Consider the following 26928-nt stretch of genomic DNA (forward strand, 5'->3'; position numbering starts at 1 on the left):
TCCTCTTTTTTTTTCTTCTTGACTGAAATGTACTGATGACCTTCACTGTTGTTCTTGACTATGGAGGACTGACTTGCCAGAAGGACTGAAAAATCACTCTTTGCTTGACTGTGCTATAGCTGTTCATGTTTGCGATGTCCTTGTGTTCATTTGTCTGCAGGGTTCTGGAGGCCGGGGACAGAGTGGACTTTAAGTTTTGACACTGAAGAGCGTACGGCGTAAAGAGTGCAGGGCTACGAGGCAGCAACCACGAAGCAATGCTCCAATATTGTAAATGTAATCTAATCCTCCTCTCTGAGTACTGAAAGCCCACATGACAGTTGATACAACAGGGGCAGCTACAGCCGGAACATCTCTCAGGAGACTGCTGCTCCAATATCTCCTCTTTCTTCCTGCCTGCGAGCAAGTATTGACATACCCAAAGGCTTCATCATCATGAGGGTCTGTAAAATCAAGTTCTTTCATGAAATGGTTTTCACCAACTCTGTGCTCCACCTTCCTGCATAGAGACTGCACAGGAGGACAGGCATCCTGAGCTCTGAAGACGTTCTGAATGAGCTGCTCCACATCTAGGCTATATGGCACCGCGTCAGTCTGGACGGCCTGTTCCACCATCACACTGCTGCTTTTCTCCTCCTGCCGCAAAGAAGTTAGTTTTTCATCTGCAACACTGTCAAGCATCAGTTTCTTCACAACACAACTGGAGGGAGCGGGATCACTCCACTCACAACCTGTGCTGCTCCAGCTCTCTTCAGCTGAATCAGTCCCATTAGATGTGTCCTCACTAAGAAGCAGCCTGCTATCTGCCACCTCCTCCAGAGCTTGGTCCTCTGCCATGAGGCTCTCTGGCATCGTGGCACACAACGCTGATGGCTTCCCCTCTGCGTCACAGCTGTACTGCAGGCACTGCTCGTCCATCGCAGAGCTGTTCTGAGCCATTTCCATGCTCTGCAGCAAAGATTCCAGTTTCTTATTTTCAATGCTGATGTCTAAGAAGTATTTCTGAATTTTTTGGTCTTTCTCAACAGCATTGTTTTTCATGGCTTCAATAACCTGCTCGAGCTGTTTAATTTTGCTTCTTGCTTCGTTTAAGGCCAGATCCCCCTCCACATGCTTACACTCTTCTTCAATCCAGTCTTCCTTCGTGCGTCCCAGCTGAGCTTTGAGCTCTGCTATTTCTATTTCCCTGTAGCAAAAGAAAAACGGTGTAACAGCTCTGCTGGGTGGTCAGTTCAAGAGACAACATGAGGCTCCAGCGCACTGGGGTGGCTGCGCTGCAGAGACTCTCCAGGAAGGAAGCAGATTCCTTCCAAGGCTTGCAAGCGAGTGGGGAGAGATCTCTGTGTGAGATCCAGCCCTCGCTGATGCAGAGGTCGGGCTATCCCGAACTGGACCGCAGGGTCCCTGGGACTCTGCCTTGGGGCTCCGTTCAGACCCCGCTGTGTGCCCGCTTGGGTTGTGTGTGCGGAGAGCCGGCTCTCAGGAGGGCGCGGTTTTAGTAGAAAAGACGACATCTGTTGCTGTGCAATGCACATTGTCACTTCTTTGCTCAGCGTCCATACAAAGGGCTGCTGAGAAAACTTCAATATTGAAGCGACAAAAACACAGACGGGCATGCTGGTCTGTGTAAGAGCTTTTCTTTCTTTAGGGGAGAAGGGGGACATTTGGAGTCCTGTTTCGCGGAGTGAGGTAGAACAGGAGACTCAGGAAATACATGCTGGCAGGTAGAAACTATTGGATGTATCACAGGTCTCAATGCTAAATCAGACTGGTGAAAAATTATCCTTGAAAATTATTCAGTTGGGAAAGTTCAAAACAAGAGAAAAGTCAGACATATTCAGAACTCAGCTGCATGGTACAGCTTCACTGAACATGCTATGAAACCTGAAATACCTGAAAACAACCTCATCAGACGGATAATAGTTCAGATTTCTTCATCAACAATTTATGTGGTCCAGAAATGAGTAAAAACGTTCAGGATTCCCGCCCCTAGATGCTTCTGAACAAACCTTTCTAACTGATTTCTGAAGTGAAATGTACCTTTCTTTAAGTTTGCTCTCCGATTCCTTCAGCTTTGTTTTCAAATGCCGCAATGTAGCTTCTTTCTGCTGCAGAGCAGTCAAATACTGCTCTGGATTTGGTGGCTTAATCTTGTAGTGGGCACCACAAGCATGGCATCCCCCTGAACACCTGAAAAGAAAAAAACCCAAAGCGTCACATAACATCACTGCTACAGTTCTGCGGTCCTAGCCAAAAGAAAAGTGTCCCGTTGACTGATACAAAGCTTGCCTCCTCTGGGGCTCCTCAGAGTCCGCACAAGTGACTCCCTCTGGCAAATCAAAGTACTCGAGGAAACGGCTGATCTGTGGCTGTAGTGCAAAATCTACTACTTATTTTGCTTGGTGTCAGTGCCATTACATCACACGAGACATTGAACTTTAAAATACCCAGCTGTCCCCTCGCTCGAAATTGGTGGCATGCCCAAGAGCAAGCACCCAGCTGTAGACACAGCCAGGTGAGGGAGCGCCTCAAAAAAACTCAAAGGGCTTTGACAGAAAGGAACCTTCAGTTTTACACTGCTGAGACAATCAAGTTTTTCCGTGGGATGGAGCAGCCTGCTGGCTGTCAAGCCACCAACACGAGCAGTCACACCTATGCTGAGAAGCACGGTGACCTGCTCGGCAACTTGCACAGCCGAGCCCCCGTTACAGAGCAGAGAAGGCAATTCGTTGCGCTCAACACCGGGACGCTGAAATAAAGACTTGCCTCAGCGCTGGGCTGCTGTCGCTTCCTTTGTAGGAGCCTGAGCTGCTGCTGGTGCCTGAAGAAGCCCTGTAATTCTGACGGATGTTGGCAGGAGTCAGCTGGTTTTTGCACAGGGCTGACAGAGGCTCCTTCTGACGGGAAGCAGGTGGGCTGGCTGCGGACTTGCAGGATAAGGATCCGTTATTCTGACCGTAAGGGCCACGACTGGAGGGGAACCAGAATGGTTAAAGCATATTGGATTATCCTCGTCGCGCAACTCTTTGTGTGTCTTCTTTTACACACAGAGTTGTCTGAACACTAAACTAGACAGAGAACTGTGAGTGGCCGGCAAGAAAGTCCTGAAGTCATCAGCCACTGCACGTTTTTTCACTAGCTGTGGGGTGCTCAGTCTGAACTACGTGACCTAGGGAAACCTTGGCCATTTTCACTTTTCTCTGCGGATCGCACAGTTCCCAGCGACTCCGTCGGATCACCCACGTCCCCTGAGCTTCCCCTTCTCTGAAAATGGAACAGTTTATAAGGAACAGGTGGGTGAGGGGCTGCTGCAAACCTGCCTCATACTGCTGCGGTTTGGGTGATTTTATCATTGTTTTACAATGAAGTGCAGGACTGTGGTTTGTGACAGCACTGACATGTTTCATAGAGAGTTAAGTGGAACGGTTGAAAAAGAACATATTGCAAAGGAGACATCTCCTTCCGCTTTGTGCAGTACAGCATCAACCCTTGTGTGAGGCAGCATTTGCACAGGCTGCGCCTAACACAGCAATGCATCTGAAGGAGCCTTGTTACAGAGGACTTCTGTTCAATTAAGCAGGGCAGTATAGTAATATACGAAATGATATCTATTCTTTCTGAAAGTCAGGTAATTTTAGGGCTTTAAATTATACTTCGTATTGTTTTTTGCTCCCAGCCAATACCTTTCCTTGTTGAGATATAATCTAGGGAGCGCTTAAGTAATGTTCAAAAAAAATTGGTTTAAAACTCACAATAGTAGTTGTGTGTGTATTAACTGCAAGACCTTACCCAGTAGTCTGTCTTTGCACTAGCAACACTTGCAAGATTCAGCAAAAGCTGCTTTGCTTACTTGCGAGAAAAAGAAGATCTTTGGCTTCCAGCCGCAGTCACACGGGCTTCAGGTGCTGAAATACTGCCTGTGCTGCTTGAAGAGCTCAAATCGGCTTCAGTTCCTGGAAAGGAAAAGGGAAGAGTGAAAACATGATGGAAATTCTAACTCAAAGACTGTTTTCAAAATAACGGTGAATCACGAGCACCCTTCCTTTGTCCGTCCTGTGTGAATTTCAGCAGTTGCATGAATTTTCAAACGTCCCTGAGGACAAGCGCTGGATCTGTTCCAGATTTTCAACATTGCTTCAGAACTGGCACTTCGACAAGAGCAGAAAAAACATTCGGACACAAAACCCTCACGCTACAGAAGCCATTTTAGGAGTCGGCTAGGCACATTTGTTGTGACAACCTGTTTGCTTTCTCAGAGCCATCAGCAGACGAATGCGGCTGCTCACGTGGCTCCTTCAGGAGCACACAACTGCAAGTAGAGATTTCTCTTGCTTTAAACCGCATGAAAATGCTCCTTGCTGGGAAGAAAGCCGCTTCTGTTTTGGTTTCTGAGATGATGTACGCATACATGTGTGTATGTATAAATGTGTATAGCCTAGCAGGGTATATCAGGATTTATGGAGGGTCACACTGAAAGTTCTGCTCCACATCCCCTCTGAGCGCATCTTTGCCAGCTGCCCAAGTTACCAGCTGTTGCTGCACCATGCAATCAGCTGAAATGTGATGAAGGGATCTGCCTGCGGAGCGAGCACTGGCAAGCAGTAGGGTGGGTGTCCACCCAAGAGTGGGGAGTGGTGGCTTCCTTGGCCAGCGCAGTGGCCAGGGAAGGCTACGCCTGTTGGTACCCTCGGGCACTGCTGTGCCCAGCTTCTCGCCATCGAGACCCTGCACTGGAGGTGGATTGTGCCACCAGCCCACAGCTGGGCAGGTCATTTTGTAGGACAGGTGGGACTCAGGCTTTCACCTTCTACTTGCCGGATCCTCCGTGGCAACCTGCTGGCTTGTATTTTGCGTCCTCCGTTTTCGCTGGGACTTGTGGGCGCTTGCTGCAGCCCGAGAGTCTTCTGAACAAAAAGAGATGCATGTCTTGAGAGGCCACAGCCCAACCACTAATTGCCTATGTCTCTACTAAGCAACATCTAATACAATTTTTAGAGGGGGGTGGATTATAAAATTGGCGACACAGAATTGCAAGGTTGTTTTTCTAGGCCACTGTCATTTAACAGGGACTTGTAGATTTGGGCTCAAAAATGCAGACCACCTGAAAGCTGAAACACTCTTTGTAGCTGCTACTTTGCTTCTTCCCATTTGAAAGAAACACTTGGCTATTTGAACATGTTTTCAACAACAATTCAAGCAAATTTATGGAAATTCAAAGTTGAAACCTAAAACATATGTAAATCCAAACTAAAGCAATAGCTCTACGCTAATAAGTTTTACTTCGCTTTCTAAGTATCTTTTGCTCAAAACATGTGTTTTCTGACTCTATTCCAGTATTATCTCTTGGAAGGTACCAAGCGCTTTTTTCACTTCCGTGCAATTTACTTAGCTTGCCTTCTACAAATACTTCATTCCTGGGAATTCCCAGTGTAAAATGAGATACAGAATCTCCCTGTGCAATGCTAGGCACCTTGGGCAGGGGTCCTGAGAAACAGGACAAACGGACAGTGCCTAAGCTTATCAGGGATGAGCAGAAGACGAAAAGGCATCTAAATAGACCTACTTGAAGATACATGCGTGGTTCAAACGCAAACTTTCTTCCGCAACCGAACGTCTACGACTGACTTTCCTTTCTGTTCAAAAAAAAAAAAAAAAAAAACAAGAGATGTAAAAGAGACAGAGATTGTACTTGGCTTCGATAAGAGCTAACAGCAGAGTGGTCAGAGACCTGACGAGGAACACGGGAGACAGGAGTGGAATTCGTCTGACTAAACGTGGACGTCCCTAACGCAGACACACATCTCCGAGCCAGCCTTGCCTCCCATTTTTAGTCAACGGAGAGTTAGTCAGTATAACCACTGAGCTCAAGGTACTATTTCTCTTCTCCTGAAGTAAACGCTTATACGTCAGGTTAGAAAGATGGCACACTAGATTGACTGGTCTTATTCATCATATCTCCTTTAGAACAAAATAGGCCCTCAGTGCGCTTGTGCAAGCAAGATTGCAGCGACATTAGAGATAGGGAATTGAGGTCAGATAAATCACAAGCCGTCTCCGCTCTACCCAGTTTGGCTCAAGACCGTGAATCCACATCTCCTCCATGCCCAAAACAGCTGCCGTAACCCCTAGAAGAAAAGTAATGGCAGATCCACCTTTTTAGGCTGTTCTGCCTCCCGCAGCAATGGGACCAGTCGCTGGACCAGATGAGGAGAGACCTCCCCGTCCGCAGCCCACAGCGCCTGAAGCCTGTCCGAGGAGGCCCGCAGGTGCAGATGTTAGCTCTTCGGGACCACAGACCCCGAGGGATCTATGGCAGAGAGAGGAGCTCCAAGGGGACCTGCCGGCTGTGCCGGGTCTGCTGGCCCACTGGGAGGGACCGTTCCCTAACACTGGCGCCATGGAGACCTGGCCATTATGAAGCAGGCGGGGGGCTGGACCAATGCAAATAGAGGGCCCCCAGCAGCCCCTGCCACCCCACCGCCGCCCAGCAGCCTCACCCCACGGCCCTCCACGCCCGGCTCCAGGACGCGAGCTCGGAGGGTAGCACGGGCTGGTGCCTGGACACGGCATCCTCGCTGCTGGAGGGAGAGGTGTGCGCATACATCTCCCCATCCTCCGGCACCCCTGGCGACCGGGTCCTTCGCAGCTCCCTGTGCCGGCAACTCCAGCAAATCTGCACCACTCCACAGCAACGGATGTGAAATTAAAGCGGATCCCATCAGTAAAATATGCAGGAGGGCTCAGTGCATGGAGCATCATTATCCGGAAACACTTTGATTTCAAAACAGCAGCAGTAGCTATTTTGTGTAGGCCGAAAATGAAAGGCAAAGAGAAGGAAGAAAAGATCTCAGGAACTTTACTGTCCCAAAGAATATTACGAGGTCCATGTGTAAGAAAGGGAGAAGAGTGAGATGAAAACTGTAGAGGAAACAAGCGTTGTGTGCCATTGGACCCGAATGTCAGGATGGTTACGTTGTCTGCTGTCAGGTGTGGGACAGAAGTGTAGCATTTGAGTCATGCACTTAGATCGGGGAAAGATGACACATGTTCAACGACATCCTCGTTTTTGCTTGCCAAGGTGAGGTTTTAAGAAGCAGGTGGAAAGCCTTCCAGAAGCATGTGTCATTGACCACTATGTATCTCCATAGACATGGAGAACGTACGGTCGTAGGCAAGGTGCTCCATCATTTGCTATCAACTTACTTCACTCGGTCCTGAACATATGTACCGAGTGAAGTAAGGACCGAGGACCGAGTGAAGTAAGTTGATAGCAAATGATGGAGCACCTTGCCTACGACCGTACGTTCTCCGATCCATCTTCAGTCCATTTTTTGTTCTATGACCACATATTTCAAGAACACTGAATCAGGTGTAGCTCATTTCCCCACTTCAGTATGCTTATGCACATGACAGCAGCCACACATTGAACTATCTGCACAGTCTCAGGAACAGAAGCACAAACCTTCCCACCTTCACAGCGCATGCAAGGTTATGACTGATTGCAGGATGGGAGCACGGCGTACTCTGATGAAATCGTGCATTTGTAACCGAGTTAAATGTTCTTTGACATAGCCTTGTTCTTCATTTTCCCTGTCCCAGAAAGGCGCAGTCTTGGAATGTGGGCTATAAAGTACTGCTAAGTAAGTAACAGCAGAAAGAGAGACACATTACGCTGAGGTCACCAGTCTTCTCATCGCTCTTACCTTTGCACCATCCTGCTTTTCAAATGAGGCACGCCCATTTATTTTAGGGATCAGTCAAGCCAGATTGCTACCTCCAAATACTGGTTTTCTCTTGAGTATTTTTTGTTGTTTTGTTTGGTTTTTTTTTCCAACAACCAATGAATGTGAGTTTGCCTTCAAATACATAGTACACCAGCAGCATTTTAAAAAGTATTTCAACGTAAGAGGTAGAAGTACCGACTAGCAGTTATGAAGAACAAGGAAGCTCTTTGCGTGCCACAGGATCTACTCAAGTTAGCACGTTCGGTAACCTGGTGTTCTGTACCACTGTTCCTGAACAACGGGGACAACAGTTCTATTATTTTTCCCACTGCTTGCAGAAATCTGGTACAGGGAACGAACAAAAGCCATGCAAATACAAGATACAATGTTCTTGCACAAATGCACCAGTCAAATGTGTCTTTCTGATACTTTATCAGTCTTCCCAAGAGAAAACAAAGTCCTATCATTGCATGCTTCTGCAACCAGAAAAGTCAAGTTCGTGAGGGTGAAGTATATTTCCAGAGCTACCTCTAAGGCATTCCTCTTGCAGAACTTAGACACCAACTCCTCTGTTTTTGAAGTGAAGCACATACATAGGTACGTATCAGTGTCAGACACTATTATTCCCACACCACTCTACTGAAGAGAGGGAGCGAGCTGACAAGAGATCTGTAAAGTCATATGGCCACATGTCAGTAACATAACTTCAATCACAGCTTTTACATTTTGTTTTTAAAACAACCAAAGCGACTGCCTTTAGAGTACAGACACGTATGGAAGTAGAGTAGCAATATGGATAAACTATTCTGCTATTTTTACCCTAACGGATTAATTCACCACCACTATTTGCTTGCACAGGGTGTCCCCAAGAAGAAGTTCCTGCACATTTAGTCTCCTGGGAATCTAAACCTCACATACCAGACAAGGCAACGTAATAAGTGGGAATAGCATTACATTTTACCAGCTAGGCATTTTTAACATCTAGCCATCATTTGCAGCTAACACCTGCATTTCCAGTCTAATCTGTTTAGCTTATTTGACTCGAACTGTCATATTCCCAGATGCCCAGGGTCACTTCCCTTGCCTCCTTTTTCTTAACTACAGTCAGCTCCAATGTTGAGTAAAAAAGCAACCGCACCTGCACCGTACTCAGAACCAATTTCAGTCCAACACAGTCTGCTCCACCTGTCTCTCCTCAAATTCCTAACCGTCCTAAAGCCTGCAAAGATGATTGTGTTCAGACTGGGACATCCTAACCCACGGCTCACACTTATGACTTGACAAATTCACTATCAAGAAGCAGAGAAGAACATACTGGCAACACATGCTGAGTACAACAACGCTTACAACGGCTCAAAGTTAAATGACATTTCTAATGGAATACTAATTGTTATAAGTTACTCTTTTCATTCTTTCATTCCTATTAACTCACTAGATGTGAAACGGCACGGTATGGAGACATGAAGGATAGGGCAGGAAAAGCACAAATTGTGCCTTGCAAAGCTGCGGATCTGGGTGATAATGAATTCCTAGAAATAATTACAAGAATCACGCCTATTCCTAGAAACAATTACAATAGTCCAGCCTACTTAGATAAACTTTGTAATAAATAGGTGCATGCTTTGTGACTTGGTGTGCAAGTCAGGAGGAGCGATCCCCCTTGCACCCGGCGCCATAAGAAACATACCTGCTTTATAACTCTCTGTGAGTTGTGGAGTTTGTTTCTGCACGTCACTGGTGACTCAGTGCAGATGCCGAGCAGTTGCAAGGAGCATGCGTAGTAAGCCACATGCTTCCTGGAATCGAAGCATGCTGGCGGACAGTGCTGAGGAGTAGGCTACTAGTGCCTGAGAAGTTCCTGCACTCTGTTGACTCCTTGCCCCGCTCCCCCGTCCCCCCCCGGCAGGTTCTGGGCTGGGATGCACTGAAATTCTCCAGTCAGTGACGAAGCAGCGTAGTGGATGATAAACTGGATTTTCAGTTCACTGAAGTTAGTTCGATGTTGGCTTGTTCTGCAAATTGTAGATACCTATCTGCACCTTTCGACTTTCTAATACCAATGAAGTTTTTCCTCCCAGTGGGAACAGGTAAGCTAAATGGTGGTGCATTTTAATTGCGGTGAGGTCAAAGACCAAATGCTATGAAACCATTCTTATTACAGTTTTTCAGTATGCATACAGTAAATAAAAACATCCTAGAAGAAGCATATCTCTAACAGTGTTGTGATTATAATTAGTGTTCTGCTAACTGAGGAGAGAGGTTTAGGTCTTTTTGGACGTAACTTGTGTTAGGAATGCAAAGCACGAGTGACACCAGGCATGGGTCCTTTCCTGGTTTAAACAACTTACATCATTCCGTCCAGTCTGTGCTGAACTCCTTGCTTTGGAACCCGGACAAAGTGAGCCAGATATGGCTGCAGTTTGTCGTAGGCTCTTCCTTTATGGAGAAATGAAACCTTTCTGACCCTCGACGGTAGTAGCATAATGTCCAAAACATGCAGGAGGTTTGGAGTAGAGATCAATGTTTTGAGTAACGACCAAGTGAAAAACGAGTGGAGAGGCAGTCACTGTGTGGTAAGCTACTTGTTGAATTCTTTTGTGACTTCTGTTCCTCTACCTGTGGTGCTGCAAAGGTCTCTTCTCATTTGGGCGTAACTGAAGTCCAATAAAATGACTCAGCCAGTAGATGGCACGGAAAGCACTTGTCTGTGCAGAGCAGTTCTGCGTCCTGCGGTTTATCAGGGGGAGAAGAAACATGGTCTGCTGTGACTCTCCTCACTTCAGAATCGCAGACGAATAGCAGCATTGCTTAACACCTCGTAAGGCTTTTTGGAACTCTGCTGTCTCTACGCGCTGGCTGGGGTGTAGGTAGCTTCTTCCCTTCTGCATGAATTCAGAGGTGTGGGGAATATAAGAAAATCTACTCTAAATTACAATTCTTTATTCTAATAAATAATTCTTTATTCTTACCGAATCTGTGTTAAATTTCACTTTTTCAAGTGAGTGAAGCTTCATTTTTATTTTTAAAGTCCTCCTGCAAACATCTTAGCAGATTTTTCATATAAAATCAACTGACTCCAAAGCAGGAGTGACCTCCTTATGCCAGTCTCTTACTACTTATGCAAGACAGGAGAGAGCTGCAATGTGCCACTTGGAGTATGGGTCCTTGTTGCCCCTGTGCCACTCAGTGATGTGTTCTAGACGAAGTGGGGGAGTAAAATGAGCGGATTGTTGTGGTGTTTTTTTCCTTTGCTCTCGTCAGCTATGTGTTTATTGAAATTGGAAACCTATTTCTGTATTCAGAATCTTTGAGCTAGCAGATAGCATTGTCTAAGGTTTTATAGCAGTGATAAGAAATAATGTTAAAAGGATACACAGATGAAGACTTAACGATTTCTTTTCTGTCCCTAGAGGCTATTGTTTATACGTTTACTGAACAGTAGAGTACATCACAGGTGAAAGGGAATATTAGAAGTTATCCTCTCATCTGATTGTGAGGAAGATGTGCGTAGTACTTTCATTACAAAGAGGATAACTACTGATGCCTCTGCTTAGGGAAAGGGGGGACACAAGTCAGTGTTCTAGACAAATGAAACTTTTGGTTTGAATATGAGAAGATGGGTAATCTTGCTACTCAAAGCATTAGATTTTTTTTTCTAATTTTTTTTTCCTAAATAGCTCTAGGCCTTAACTGTCGTACGCTCTCACTGATTCATGTACTGTGAATTTTTGAGAATTGAGTGGCTTTTACATCGTAAAATATTTGAACAAATATTACTGCCTAAGGCTATTTTAATCTGAAAGAAGGACGTCAGCACAAGAAAAGAATGCCTGTTCTAAGCCTGACCGTGGCAGAGTGAAGCTCTGTTTTTATAAGTAATAATAACCTATTTATTGACAGGAACTTCAGATACAACTGCCCTGAAAACTGGATTCCTGTTATTTCTCAACTGATGTTTTCTTTAATTACCGACAACAGAAGATAGCAGAAAGGGAAAAAAGAGCAGCAGAACAGCAACGAAAGAAAATGGAGAAAGAGGCCCAAAGGCTGATGAAAAAGGAACAAAACAAAATTGGTGTAAAACTGTCCTAACAGAAACCAGGCATCAATGGCAGTGCCAGTGAAAAAGAGAATTTCAGCTCTACAACATACATACCGGTATTGATTTCAGTATTTCTAGGACTTCAACACACTGCTTGGTTTCAATGCATTCTTCAGGTCATCTTGGAAGCCAGGATTCTCCAAAAATAGCTTGGACTAGCAGTAGGTGGTTCTTCAAGGAGAAAAAACCCACAGAAATTCATGCCTTGATGGAATGATGTTTCCTGCAATAGTTCTGTTCCAGCACCCTTCTTGGCAGCAAAAGTGATTGAGCAAGGATGTGGATTGAAAGACACTCTTCATGAACAGCTCAAGCCTAGAGAAAAGAATGTCAATATTCGGTGGTGGGAAATCTACTGTATCGTCTGTGCTTACCTGAAACATGTAATTAAACGGTTTTAAAGAACCCTTTTCTTCCTGCCTAATCAAGAATGCCTGCTTTTGCTGTTTATAAAAAAAATATTTATAAATACCTCACAGTTTTCTGTGGGAGATCGTATTGACCTGTGCAGAAGAACATGGCTTGTTATGGATGACCTGCAACTTTAAATGTACTCCTGGTACATGGCGCCATGGTGGAGCGCAAGTTACACCTGAACACTGAAGTGGATTTCTTGTCACTCTGTCCCTTGCAGCTTCCTGTGCTACCATGACCATTCACAACTCTGCAGTGGCTTCCAGCAGTGGCATCACTACACAGGTAGTGCGTGCTGCGCCTTTCTTGTGAAGGCTGACGCGGATATGGGGGAGCGATTTAATCACTTACCTGTATTGCTAAATGGGTAGTTCTAGCAGTGATTCTTCTACTCCCTACAGTTAGGAAGAAGAAAAAATCCTCACACCTTAAACCCCTTGCATAGGCAGTATAACAAAAAAGATTGTGTGGTGAATAAAGCTAGTGTGAAAATTCTCTGTTCAGTTAACAGCACTTTTCACTGTATGTGTTTCCAGTGGCATTCCTCTAGCAAAAGAGTGCAAGGTGAATAAGCATAGCAGACAACAGCACTTTTGTGCAGAAGAAAAGCTAATGTCTGCTGGAAGGAGAGGTGTGGGGGTGGAGGGGAATGCCTGTGGTTCTCATGTCCATCTCAGAGCTTCAGTGAATGCCTTGCCCATCTTCTGTTGTGTGGATGCTCTTATCCCTGAACTCACGGGTTGTACAGATTTCTTCTCCTGTGACAGAAGAGTGAAGACAGCAAATTCAGTGCCTGAGACTTGTTGCCTGTAAAAGAATGGGAAGGGAAGGGGGGCGTTGTGACTAGATCATCTCTGCCTAGAAAAATAGAATCTTTAACAGAGTTGTAAGTAGATTCTGACACAAATTTTGTTCTACAGAGAAGTCCTTGAGAAAGCAAGAGAGTAAGAATTAGCCTTTAGTGGCCTTAGTCACCGAGAAAAGTTTTTCAACATGTTTAACATGCTTGTCATATTGCTGAAAATCTTGCACAAGTCAACTGATTTGATGGCAATTTGAAGACCTAAAAGAAGTCCTTGAGAAATGTTAATTTTTGAAATACATTTTAGAAGTCCACAATACGCACTTATGTGTAGATTTTCTGCACTAGTGTTCTGGCTGGAGAGGAATGGATGATGACAGTCAGTGCAGACTACACAGGGGCATGGCAAGCAGACCAAAGTATCTGGCGGAGGGTGAGAGATAAGGAGAAAGTCTGTGAATACGCTTCAATAACAAGCAGTGTCTGTCCTTTTAACCGCTCTGGTGAAGCGAGGAGGTACGAATCATAATTCTTTCACTACTGACGCAGAGCAGGGAAACCTACTATCTGTTGCCTGCTTCAGGTGCAACCTGTTGGAAGCTACATCTCATCTTTTAGAAAAGTTAGTTCAGCGCTTACTATTGCTATTTCTGAGACAATGTAAAAGAGATGAAAATAAATATTTATTAAAAATAATAGAACATGGGCTAGTTAATAGCAAGTTATGACCAAAGCCTATGAATATATCATCAAGGCGTAACCGTTTTTTGAGACTGCAGCCATTTTAGAAACTGCGAGGTGTTGCCGCCCTCTTGCACGTCAGCCCTCCTGCATTGCTTCTCCCTCTCCTGCTCTGCACTCGCACTCTGTTGCTGTTCTTCCCTCCATCTCTGTACCGGTGCTGGAGCAAAGCTGCTCTAGGAATTACTCCTGTCTTGTCTTCCATGTGCTGAGTTAATGCCGGTAAGTATCCGGTGCGCTCGTACGGAGCCTCTTGCGTGTTAAAAACCCATGCATTGCTATCTGTGCCATCTTTTTTCCTCTGCTATATCTTCTTTCCTCCTTCCTCTGTCTTGATTTTTATCCCCAACAGACATGAAAGCCTTTTTCCTAAACCTTTTGTCTAGCTGCTGCTCTCTCATTATCTTTTCTGTCAGTTGGAGTTCCTTGAGAGATGTTGCACACCCACTGCGTTTGCTTCTTTCCCTCCTGCTGCCGCACGCTCCTCCTTTTCCCTCTCCGCAGGTGGCCTGTTGGCCATGTTCTCTTTTTTTTTTCTTCTTGACTGAAATGTACTGATGACCTTCACTGTTGTTCTTGACTATGGAGGACTGACTTGCCAGAAGGACTGAAAAATCACTCTTTGCTTGACTGTGCTATAGCTGTTCATGTTTGCGATGTTTTGTGTTCATTTGTCTGAAGGGTTGTGGAGCAAAACGTTTGTTTGTTCTTCTCATGTAGGATATACATAAAACAGTGCTTTTGTTTTAGTCTGTTTCTAGTGGTTGGGAGTTAGGAGAGGTAGTTGATTTGGGGGAAAAGGAAGGAGAAATAATAACCAGAAGTTAAGAATAGCCTTGTGAGAGGGCGGACGTAAGCAAGGGTGCAGGTGGAACTCTGGTGGGGAGGCAGGCAGTTCCTGTGCCTCAGTGTTTTCAACAGCTTTGGGGTATGTAGGGTACCACTAAGCTGAACACTAAAAAAAGGCTTTTTTGTTCCTGAGTTACAAAGGAAAAAGCTTAGAGGATTATCAACAGGCACTGCTTCAACCTGGGAAGGAGCTGCCTTGGTTCCCTTGCTAATCTGTGAGCCTGAATTCATGCAGACATCCGCTATTGTACCCTTAGCCTATGAACTGCACGTCCTCCATACCTGCACGTCCTCCACATCTACACGCCTTGAGACAAGACTTCCCAGTGTGGTATGAGTGCAGGTATGAAAAGCTTCTAAACTAAGAAAAAAAGACAGATTTTTTGAACTATATGGAGGCTGATGGTACTCTCCTAACTACTCCATATAGCACCAGTGGGATGCAGGCAAGATGCGACCTGCGGAGAGGGACCTGGGTGTCCTGGTGGACAACAAGTTGACCATGAGCCAGCAGTGTGCCCTGGTTGCCAAGAAGGCCAATGGCATCCTGGGATGCATTCAGAAGAGTGTGTCCAGCAGGTTGAGGGGGATTCTCCTCCCTCTCTACTCTGCCCTAGGGAGGCCCCATCTGGAGTACTGTGTCCAGTTCTGGGCTCCCCACTTCAAGAAAGATAAGGAGCTACTGGAGAGAGTCCAGCGGAGAGCTACGAGGATGATGAGGGGACTGGAGCATCTGTCCTATGAGGAAAAGCTGAGGGAGCTGGGTTGTTTAGCATGGAGAAGAGAAGGCTGAGAGGGGATCTTAGAAATACTTATAAATATCTGAAGGGTGGGTGACAAGTGAATGGGGCCAGACTATTTTCAGTGGTGCCCAGTGACACCACAAGGGGCAAGGAGCACAAAGTGAAGCATAGGAAGTTCCAGCTGAACGTGAGGAAGATCTTCTTCACTCTGAGGGTGACGGAGCACTGGAACAGGCTGCCCAGGGAGGTTGTGGATTCTCCTTCTCTGGAGATATTCAAGACCTGCCTGGACAAGGTCCTCTACAACCTACTGTAGGTGACCCTGCTTCGGCAGGAGGGTTGGACTAGATGACCCACAGAGGTCCCTTCCAACCCCGAACATTCTGTGATTCTATGACTCTGATTCTGTGACCAAGGCTAAAACCAAATATTAGAGGGGAACAAAATTACGATGGTATGTCTGCAGCAACAGCTGGTGTATCCTCTGTAGATCGCAGAACAAAGACCAATCCTCCAAAGTCTGAGAGTGGAACATTGATCGTGGCACTTCAGGCCTCTGCTCACAAAGAAATATCACTATCAGCCTTAAAGATAATAAAACATATTTTAAAAAATAGAAATAAAATAAGGCTAATATGATTTTTATATTTGCATATAGGCAAATCAGCAGGCCAGGGAAGTCCAGGTGGCTTGGAAACTTTTTCCAAAACTGAGAATGAAGAATGTTCGCCATTTATCTGCTTGCACAGGCAGGTCCAAGGTATTCTATTTATCACACCCAAGACACGTTTCGTTACATCCTTCAAATTCAGAGTAATTGCCCATTCTTCTAAATAAACATTTGCTATCCATCCAGAAACTTGTTCAGACAAATCATATTGTCTCTGGAAATCTGTCCAGGGTTTGTTGGTGTCCTGCAGCCAAGGTGGAGCGGCAGCAGTAACTCCAGACCGGCTGCAGGACACACAGAAATCCTGGGTGTGTGGCGTATCGTACAGTACGCTGTCGTGAACGAGTGGTTCGGTCGCTTGAAGAATGACTGTTAAAGGTATTTTTCAGAAGTGATTTTTAATAGGAATTTGTAAAATGGGATTTAACAATGTTCATTGGCAAGATTCTCTCTATTATTAAATGAATGGAATACAAAATAGAGGTAGGATTGAGGTAGAATGATTTATACAGATATTGAAGAAAGATGTAAGATGTAAGGTGTAAGGGAGGCCCTCCCGTTGAGTCACGAGGTTCAGAACGGACCCCCTTGCTTCCTAAAGTTGTCAGAGAGGAGCCGAGGTGCAGCTGGACCCAAACTTAGTCTCCAACTGCAATGGTTTATGTCTAAAGGTTGGTATGTTTGGTCTAAGGGAAAGCCCTCCTGTTGGGTTACAAGGCTCAGGATAGACCTCCTTGCTTTCTAAACTCCTTCTCAGAGAGAAGCAGAGGTGCGGCTGGATCCAGACCTAGACCTAGACCACAACGGTTTATGTCTAAAGGGAAGGCGTAGGTTGAAGAGAGAGATGAGGGATTAGGGAAGCCCTCCTGTTGAGTCACAAGGTTCAGAGTGGACCCCCTTACTTTCTAAACTCGTCAGAGAGGAGCCGAGGTGCGGCTGGATCCAGACTTCGCCTTAGACTGCAGTGGTTTATGTCTAAAGCATATGTCCAGCAGCAATTTAAAGTTTGTTCATGGTTAAAGAGAGAAAATCACAATAATTTAGCAGCAATTAATCATTGGTTGATTTAGCATTTACAATGTGATTAAAAACGATTCGCTACAATCACAGTAGTAGAATATCATAGAATCACAGAATTGTAGAATCATTAAGGTTGGAAAAAACCTCTAAATCATCAAGTCCAACCATCAGCCCAGCACCACCGTGTCTGCTAAACTATGTCCTGAAGTGCCACATCTACAGGTTTTTTGAAAACCTCCAGAGATGGTGACTCCACCACTTCCCTGGGCAGCCTGTTCCAATGTCTGACCACTCTTTCAGGCAAGAAATTTTTCCTAATATCCAAACTAAACCTCCCCTGACACAAATTGAGGCCATTTCCTCTTGTCCTTTCCCTGGTTACTTGGGAGACCAACTCCTGCCTCACTACAACCTCCTTTCAGGCAGTTTTAGAGAGCAATAAGGTCCCCCCTCAGCGTCCTCTTCTCCAGACCAAACAGCCCCAGTTCCTTCAGTCGCTTCTCATAAGACTTATTCTCTAGACCCCTCACCAGCCTCGTTGCCCTTGTCTGGACACGCTCCAGCACCTCAATGTCCTTCTTGTAGTGAGGGGCCCTAATCTTCCCCGGCATCAAGGTCAGGCTGACAGGCCTGTAGTTCCCAGTTTGTAGTTCATGGTTTGAATAGATTCACACACACGCAGACACAGACAATATGCATATATAAGGTACCTGTTAAAAATTCCCCTCAAGTTAAGTGAAATACTTGCTTCAAATGATTTTTCTTAGCAGGCGAAGGTCGAGCCTCCAGGAGTGAGGGATCTCTGTGGTTCAGCCTGAGTCCCATCAGCGACTTCGAATGTCACAGTTCGAGGGTGCTGAGAGGCGTCCCGTGTGGAGGGAGATGCTGGGCACAACCCACTGCGGTCCGGGAGAGCTCAAGAGGCCTCACTTGGTACCACTGTTTGCAGGGTCGCAAGGTGATTGACTTGGGTCATCAATAAATTTCCATCCTGGCCACCATTGGTATGAGGTAATTCTTCCCAACAACAGTACAATTTCAGTGCTCCTCAGACTGTGCATTTTTGACACTTACCAAGCAAGAGCTCCCGGTATGGTCAAGGAGTGCCTGATCGTCCCAACTCCCTGCTCTCGTTCACAGGCAAGAAAAATAATGAGTTGTCCCAGCTCATTGCTCTTGTACAACGACAGTAACGCCATGTCAGCTGGTTCTGTGATGGGGTGGGTGGTCCGACGAGTGGGCGGCCGTACCACCACCCACGCGTACCAGCACTGTAGCACAAGCATCAAGCACTGGCACATGAGGGAAAGGGTGATACAGGTGAGGTGTGTGTTGTATGGATGTAAGGTGGAACCTGGAGCTGTCAGACTCGCTGCACGCTGAGTGCACCAGCATCACTCTGGGAAATCACCTGGCAAACAGATGAGGAACAACACAGGAGTGACTATACCATGTAAGCCTAAACAGTAACTTCTGCATCCTCAGCTTGAGTTCATTTTTAGGGCACTTTTTAAAAATAATAGAAAAAACTGTAGGCTGTATAGATTTCTTTGTGGCTGTAGATAAGATTTCTAGCAGACACTAGACAGTGAAATGCTGGTAACTTTAGCATTAGCAAAGCATGCCGCTGTGTAAGAACAAAAGCAGGAGTGCAACAAAGGGCCTGGCAACTTAAAAGTTAATTGCAGAGATATCTAACGTTCGTGCTGCTGGTGTGCAACCCTGACAGCACTGTGGTGGGAGATACGTGGGCTCCCTACACAGCCCCTGTGGGTTCACTGTACCGCACAGATGCGGGTCCCTTGGCATCAGAGGTCATAGAGTTTTAGAATCACTATGGCTGGAAAAGACCGCTGAGATCATCAAGTCCAACCGTCAACCCAACATGACCATGTCTGCTAAACCATGTCCTGAAAGACATTCTGATTAGAATCATAAAATAGAATCATAGAATCATAAAATCATAGAATGTGGACGTGTGTGAGGACACCCAGGCACCACTGATTCCCTGCCCACTGGGATGGGCTCTGCTCCCACAGACTGGGAAGTGGCAGCATCTGCACTTGTGAAGGGGTCCCAACAGCTCAGGAAGCTGCCTGCAGACAGGACGTATGCGAGGGAGGGATGGCAAACATATCTGATATCTCACCTTTCTTCTGTGATGTTCTTTCAGAGAACAAGGGAAGGTGGCCGGGGTACCAGGACAGGCTCATTGAGCAATGGGAACTGAGGAAAATAAAAAAGGGAAAGCTACATTCCGTTCCTTCTCTTGCCTGCGGAGCTTTGTGCCTGCTTCCCTCCATGCCCTAACCAAAGTGTAAGCCATGCAGAGTCCCCCTACCACCCATCTTAACTGAAACAGTGCAGAAAGGAATCCAAGCTTTACAAGGCCAGAGAGAGGGGACCTGAGTGGGCACATGCCGGCAGCCAAGGGTGCTCATCAGGGCGGTCGGGGCTGCTCCGTGCTTCACGTTCTTTAAACAGGCCTCGGAGGAGGTACAGAAATAGGGCCGAGAACTCAAGGGCCATTCAGCAGGTACTTCCAGAATTACTAAACGACAATCTCACGCTCCCCTTCCCTCCCCCCGTGAGTAAAGGAGAAGCTGCATCTTTTCAGCAGGAAGGCTGGTCACAGCAGAACTGGTGCTGGAGCTGGAAGCAGGTATGGCCACGGCAGGACAAGGCTGTGCCTTTGTGTGTCAGCCATCTCCTGCAGGACTAGACGGATGTGATGAACTAGCTCTGGGACCTTTCCCGTGGCGCTGGAGGTGTGAGTCTGAGTGACACTGAAGACGGGAGCTGCTGTGCCATGGCCACGTACCGGGTCAGGCCTGGACAACGCGTGCCTTCTGCAGATCGCTCCACACAAACACATTCCCGCGGGATAACACGCTGCTCCGTAGTTGCCGCCGTGCCCCTGTCCCGCCTTGCTGGGAGCTCCAAGACGCTCACCCCTCCACCAAACGCGGTACGGCCGTGGGTGTGCCGTGGAGGCTGGTTACACGCACTGCTGTGGCTCGAGAGTTCACTGTGCAAACACACAAACTGGTGCATGTTCCCTTCTTCAGACCTCTATGTCCAAGAAAACGTCACTGAGGCCAAGACAGGGCTGGGGCTGGTGCCAGTTAGGCTCAAACTTTTTATTTCTGCTTTCTAGATAGTGTGTATGGCTGCGCTAGCAGGCTCACCTATTGACCAGGGTAAGTGGTAGTGACACGCAGCTTCCAGTGAAGACAGGGGGTGAGGAGCTTTGGAAGTCGGGGTCTCGGGGTTGGGGAAGGGAGACACGACTGCGAGAGGCAAATTGAGACGCTGCTCCCAGCATCGAGAGGCGGTGGGAGGAGGCAGCAGCAGGGAGGGGGAGGGTGTGCAAGCAGGGGCTATGGCAGTGGCACTTGCAAGCTATGCCCCGTGCTTGCTCAGAGTCCCAAAAAAATGACCGCAAGTGATCCAGAGGCTGCAGCGTGAAGCTGGCAGATGAAACTCTTTGGTAGCCTTCGCATCCCCTCCCCTGGGCCAGGCACCCCTCCAGACTCCCTGCCTTCTCTAACCCGAAGCGCCCCGGTACTGCCTTAAATGAAGGCAGTACCGAAAGAGCTAAAGAATAACCTTTCACAACAAACAAACTGAACAATCGCCTCGAACTAGTTATTTTCACAAAGGAAAACAATTAATTTTGTACAGGAATATAAATTGGGAAATTAAAACATAAACTGGGAGTGTTCAATGATAGCTGTGTTTGCAGAGGCAAAGTAACAAATACCTATCTCCTCTTGCACACAAGCAGAAATACACTTCCAAAAGCAAACTTCATAAAGATTTCTGTAAGGTCCTGGCAATTTTTCAGTTCCCCAGGCCAGTACTACATGATCTACCTTGTTTCACTCATTCCAGAGCTCACTAGCTGCTAATAATTGTGAATATTGTAGATATGATTCCTACTGCAGGTATTAAATTTATAACTGCTTGTTGATAGACCCAAATCATGGGACTTTGTAAATCACAGTAGACTTTTCAAAACATTGTATTAATCATCAGTTTTCTTTTTTAAACTGTGATTCCTTTTTTCAACTCTTTGGCTATTCTGTACAGAAAGACCAGTACTGACCAGGCAATAAAATATTCTAAATCGTTTATAGTGGCAGATAATTCAGGCAAAATGTTCCACTGATGCAAATTCCAGTAGCTCCACTGAAGGCAGCTCTGGGGTGCTGATTTATGAACTGCAGAGAACTGCCTTCTGAAACCGCTGGTTTTGTTTTGCCTGGAACGGCAACAGCCTTGAAACTTAGACTTGTAATAATAATTACTTTGTAATTTCCAGGGAAGGAGAGAATCTGAAGATCTTCTTATCAGACTAGCTACTATCTTTAGAAATCTGCACCTGTGGATTTCTGCACAATTTGGAGCTTAGAAAATGTAAATTTCTTGTTGTACCAGCACTATCTTTAAGCTTGCTACACCTATATGTATACACATGTGTATGCTTATATACATATATATTTTTATATGTGCGTGCACACATACTCCCTGGCATCCTTTTACTGACTGAAAGTGTATCCGACGTGTGCAGATATCCAGGTATTTGCGACAGACAGGATTTATCCTCAATATTTTCCCTGTTCCCTTATGAGATAACCTGTCTGTGTTTGGCCCACGTTCCTCTACTCTCTTTTCTTTCCTTCCTTCCTTGCTCATAGTAAAGCTGCTGGAAGGGTGGTTGGGGAGAGGTTTGCATCCGGATCCAGTGGCCCTGTGCATTACTGGGATTCCAGATTCCCAGCGATCTGAAACAAAGAGCTGCATTTTTCTACCTGACAATACAGGGGATATCTCGCTGCAGGACCCCGTGAAAACCAGATGAACACGTTTGCGTTTGCTGTAAATGCGATGATTCTCAGAGAGCACAGTCACTTCTGATAGCCCTGACAAGTGCAAAAGGAGAAAATAGTGGCTGCAGGTGTTCACACAACTTTGTTGTGTAATTGTGCAGAAATTTTGACGGGACTAAAAATGTAAGAAAGAACAGGACTCTATTTTTGCGTATTTTCATCCTATATTTTCATCCTATCAAAATAGTATGCTTTGGTCATATTGGTAAAATAAAGATGTAGGCCTAACTTTTCAAAAGGTCAGTCTTCTTTTTTGAGTTGAATCTTGTCTTTTGGCCTTAGCGTGTGACCTCTGGCACCTGAAGGACACCCAAGGATACGCTGCCTCCCCCCTGCAGTGGCTTTAGCAGAGGTTACACCTTGAAATCCCCCCCCCACCGAGTCACATCACACAACATTTCCCAGTTCTTTCCTGGTAATGGATCAGTACCTGTTCTTGTCTCCGGCACCCAGCAGCTCTAACAAGGAGCAAGTCCTGAGCTCTACCCATCACCTGCTGATGCCCAGGGAAGAGTGCAAGCAGGGGTGCAGCTTCAGATGTTCCTCTGTGTCCCTGGCTGTCAGGGTGATCCCCACTTTCTCTCAGGGTCAGCAGTGCTCCCACTTTGGCTTTATCAGATCTCATAATTTCAGAGAACTTAACAGAATTTAACAGCCATCCCAGGCTGTGCCATAGGGTGTCCATGTACTGCTTGCTTTCTAGACTTCAGTATTATTTTTTCTCTGTCTTGTTTTCTCTTTCTCCTTTCCAGCCTTTTCTCCCAGTTAACTATACACCCTCTACAACAGCACACGTAATTAGCACACATACCTTTTTTTTAGTGCCTTCTTTTACTGTCATTGGATTACATGTCATTTTTTGATGAGCAATGAGACCACCCTATTAACAAGCTGACAGTATTATTACCATTGCATTTGAGGGGGCAATGTTTGGGGTTCCGTATCGTGGAGAAAAAAGTTGCTATGGGATTTCTCTGCAGAAACACGTGTGCCTGTGCTGCATGGATGGGCCAGCATCTGCAGTTTGCCCAGTGCTTCCTCCTCACAGCTGAAGTGCTGCGAGAGACCCGACGGGTGATCCCAGACAGCCCCAGCTGTGAAGGAAAACACATGAACTCACTTGTCTGTCCTCCAGTCTGAGTATACCTGGCCACCATTGCCTGCAGTGTCATCTGTCCATATGCCGACGTCGGTGTCAGTGCTGCGGCGGAAGGTCCCTGCCTTGGGCTTTCATCTCCCCCTTCCCCAGCTGCACATTTCCACCGCCAGCAGGACATCCCACCGGCCGTGTTAGTACTGCTGTGGGACGCATTGTCAATCAAAGCACTGACTTGACTTAAAAATAACTCTGGGGGGAAAAAAAAAGGCTCAGGGTGGGAATTCCTGCAGCTGCCATCTCTACTAAAGTCGATGTATCACAAAGTTATGGCCCCAGGTAAAGGATGGCCATTAGACTGTTACTCCAGTCATGACTCAGGAATCTCTGATCGCATGTCCAGACTCAAAGAAAACAAGGCTTATTTAAGATCTTAGATATTTTCCATCTTCTAGATCATTTAGAATTACTCAGATACACCGAGCTGGTTTCACATTTCTCCAGGCCCAAATGATGAAGTTGCTCTCCAATTTTTGGGACAGGTCAATGGTCCACCAGTGATTTTCTCATAGTGCTCTCATTTTCCTAACTCGTGTCTCTAACTGGTGCTTTCATACACAACCTTATCAGCATTTTAGGGGGGGAAAGGTGGTAAGAGACCTCCTTTAAGACCGCTGCTCTCCAGATTTGAATTATCTCCCTCCCTGTTAGAAGCCCTGACCCTTCCCTCTCACTAGGCGAGCACAGAATAATGCCAGGGTGGGAGAAGCAGCAAGGCAGGAGCAGCCCTGCTTCCCCCACGTCCTCTCCATTCCCAGTATGCTCATCTCCACTGCCAAACAGAGCACCAGCCTGCAGAGCCCCTGAGCCAGAGCCACACCCAACTCAGCCCGTGAAGGAGCTCATGTTCCTGGCTGAGCGTGGCCGGTGGGGCAGGCAGAAGGGCTGGATGTGGCCACGGTGCCTGCTGTTTGTGCTGGGAGAAGTAATGCTGCTTTTCCCAAGGCTGCCAGCTGCTCCCCGGATTCCTCCATCTTGAGATCTGTTTGTTGGAGATGGAGACGTGGTCTCCTGCTTCCCTTCCCTTCTTTTATTTCTGCTGAATCACGGGCTTGTTGTGGAGGGGAGCCCAGCATCCCCTGAGGACGGTGCCTGTGTCACCGAAAATCCGGGAATAAAACCTCGTAACACCAATGTTAGTGTTAAAAGGCAGGCATTCTTTGTTGCTGTGCTGGATGCATGGGGGATAATTCCACCGAACGTGCACACCTCATACCATTTCCATGCAGTTTATATAGATCAAAAATATACATATTTATTTTATTCATGCATACTCAGTATTATTCTCTTTGGCGATTGCTGTAAACTTTTCTCGCTTCTTAAGTAAATTGTTGTGCAGACTCAGTCACCCTCTTCCATTGTTCCTTTTTGAGGAGGTGGCATTACTTGAGCAGGGGGTCAGTGAGTCGGTGGTCGCGATCTCCCCCTGCCGGAATTACCTTTTACGCACTAGGCTCGCAAGCTTGGCAGTCCTGGGCAGTTTCTTCAGTCCGCTTCACAGAACCACGCTCCATCATTTCTCTTGACAAAAACACAATTACCCACTATGGTTAGCGTTAATGGTTACCATGAGACTAGACCCTCTGTTCCCAGACCTAATGCCCAGGTGGGTCGGGCTGTACCAGAAACACAGCAGCGCTGTTCATGTTTATGGTCAGCTGATTCCATCACCTTGGTTACACCTGGGTGCCAAACTCTGCCTGAGGTGCCTTCCTTCCCCTGTGCTTTAATTCTCAAACACCTGCATTTTAAGTACCCATCCACTCCCAGCTTCTGATTTTCAACAAAACAGTGGCTGTATAATATTAAGGAATTTTAGTGGGTCCAAAGCCTTTTCTTCCTTCCAGCGTTGCTTTCACCTGACTTGCACTGGCCCTTTACCTTTATACGGGACATTTTATGGACTACCGACCCCCAAGAGAGGCCTTCACGGCCACAGAAGGGAGATTGAGGGGGGAGGGGGGGGGGGTGAGAGGCAATTCCCATTTCTGCATGATTTCCCCCCCCCCCGCAGATCCTTATTCCACTCAAATTTAGGGACAGAATTTGGGGTCCAATGACCAAAGTGTCTGTCAGAAAGTTATTTAGGAAATGCAGGGGTTTTTTCTTCCTCTTTTAACCACATCACTGGAAAGAAGTGGTTTTATAAACCCTTAAGGAAAGCATCGCCTTCTCCCCTAAACTAGGCGGAGGTTGGCAGGGTGCCCTCGAGCACGGCTCCGCCTCCCCCGAGTGCTGGGGCGCGGGGAGGAAGCGCCACAGCGCCCCCTGCCGTCCTCCGCCACCCCCCGCCGCCATGTTGGCGTCCCCACACGGCCACGGGTGGTTGGGCGCAGGCGCGTTGGCGGGCGGAGGGGCTGCTCGCGGCTCTCGCGAGAGGCGGCGGGGGTATCCGCGATGCCTTGTGGGAGCTCGGCCCTTTCTGGCTGCCCGGCCATCTTGGCGGCGCGTCTCCGGTGAGTGGGGCTGGGCCGGGGCGGCGCGGGCAGACGCGGGGGGGCCGCCGCCGGGTGCTAACGCCTTCCCCCGTTCACCCCTGTCTTCCAGCTACCGCCCGAGCCAGGCAGAAACATGGTGGCCGCCAAGAAGACGGTGAGTGGGGAGCGGGCCGCGCCGCCTTCACGTGGCCGCGGCGCTGCACGGGACGGGGCGGCGGGGGCGGGCGGGACCCCCGCGGCGGGGCACGACGGTGGGGGCCCAGGACGCGGCCCTCAGCGCTGGGGCCGCGGCCGCCTCCCGCCGGCTGCCGTGCCCTCGGTCCGCGTCGCCGGCTGCCTGCGGGGCCCCTGCGCCGGCCGGAGGAGGGGGCAGCTGGGGCCCAGCTCCCAGCGCGGGGGGGGCGCTTCCCGCCCGGTGCTTGCCTTTCTCTTAGAGCGGCTCTGGCAAGGGTGGGTTTCCTGTTAGGCGGTGGCAGTGGTCCTTGCAGGTGCGCTGAACCTGTTGTCGTACGCAGCGCACTCTCCTCCTGGAGCAATAGCTCGTATTGCGTCTGATTGCTTGCTTCTGCTAGCCGGTGCGCCCTGGGGAGAGACCTGCTCCAAGCCCGGCTGAGGTTTGCAAGGGCTTGACTATTTACTTCTGGCTGAACTTTTGTAAAGGCCTGTCAGATACACCCGGACGTTACTGATCAGCGTAGACAGCAGCAAAAATGTGTTAAGATGTATTTTCCTACTGTAAGATACGTGGGTAAGACGTATTTTTAAGAAGTTGGGTGAACATAATATCGGCAGCCTCCTTATCCACAAGTTATCTCGTATTCATGTGGTAGGCTGGCTTTTTTATTCCACATTGTAAGTTATAGGGAAATTGTATTTGGAATTTCTTAATTTTATAGAATCATTAAGGTTGGAAAATACCTCTTAAGATCTAAATGCAGCCGTCAGCCCAGCACCACCATGCCTGCTAAACCATGTCCTGGAGTGCCACATCTACACATTTTTTGAACACTTCCAGGAACGGGGACTCCACCACTTCCCTGGGCAGCAGTTTCATTACGTTCTGTGCCATTTTGAAAAATTTAAAGTAACATGTGATAATGCTTTTCGGCATCTTTTTCAGAAAAAGTCCCTAGAGTCCATAAACTCTAGGCTTCAGCTGGTTATGAAAAGTGGTAAATATGTGCTAGGATACAAACAGACTCTGAAAATGATTCGGCAGGGCAAAGCCAAGCTGGTCATCCTAGCCAACAACTGTCCTGCTTTGAGGTAAGCAGATGTATGAAGAAACAATTCTTTTTAAAACTAAGAGAGGTTCTTTGTACAAATAGAGCCTGTACTTCATGTTTATTGCTACAGTGAATTATTAGTGCAAATACT

The 26928-nt window shown here is 47.1% G+C and overlaps 2 protein-coding genes across 2 annotated transcripts in view; one reads left to right on the plus strand and one right to left on the minus strand.

Moving 5' to 3' along the window:
• Positions 1–178: 178 nt before the first annotated feature.
• Positions 179–25551, minus strand: LOC142360934 (syntabulin-like). The gene is made up of 5 exons (XM_075417251.1): positions 25428–25551; positions 3851–3953; positions 2767–2970; positions 2041–2190; positions 179–1186 (listed from the first exon to the last, which is right to left on the minus strand). The coding sequence occupies exons 1-5, from the start codon at positions 25549–25551 to the stop codon at positions 190–192; spliced, it is 1578 nt and encodes a 525-aa protein (XP_075273366.1). The 3' UTR covers positions 179–189.
• RPL30 (ribosomal protein L30) overlaps positions 25462–26928 on the plus strand; it is a 4021-nt gene continuing 2554 nt past the window's right edge. The window contains exons 1-3 of the mRNA XM_075415813.1: positions 25462–25569; positions 25661–25705; positions 26672–26817. Of these exons, the coding sequence (XP_075271928.1) occupies positions 25685–25705; positions 26672–26817 (167 nt within the window). The 5' untranslated portion in view covers positions 25462–25569; positions 25661–25684. The remainder of the gene's footprint in view (positions 25570–25660; positions 25706–26671; positions 26818–26928) is intronic.

The sequence above is a fragment of the Opisthocomus hoazin genome, chromosome 3 (genome assembly GCF_030867145.1).
Source record: "Opisthocomus hoazin isolate bOpiHoa1 chromosome 3, bOpiHoa1.hap1, whole genome shotgun sequence".
NCBI lineage: Eukaryota > Metazoa > Chordata > Aves > Opisthocomiformes > Opisthocomidae > Opisthocomus > Opisthocomus hoazin.

Coding starts and splice junctions, on each gene's coding strand:
- LOC142360934 (XM_075417251.1), bottom strand. CDS start 25,551: ATGGCCGGGCAGCCAGAAAGGGCCGAGCTCCCACAAGGCATCGCGGAT. Junction 3,954..25,427: donor GCGCCCAACCACCCGTGGCC/GTGTGGGGACGC, acceptor TTTCCTTTCCAG/GAACTGAAGCCGATTTGAGC. Junction 1,187..2,040: donor GAGAGCAAACTTAAAGAAAG/GTACATTTCACT, acceptor CTTTTGCTACAG/GGAAATAGAAATAGCAGAGC.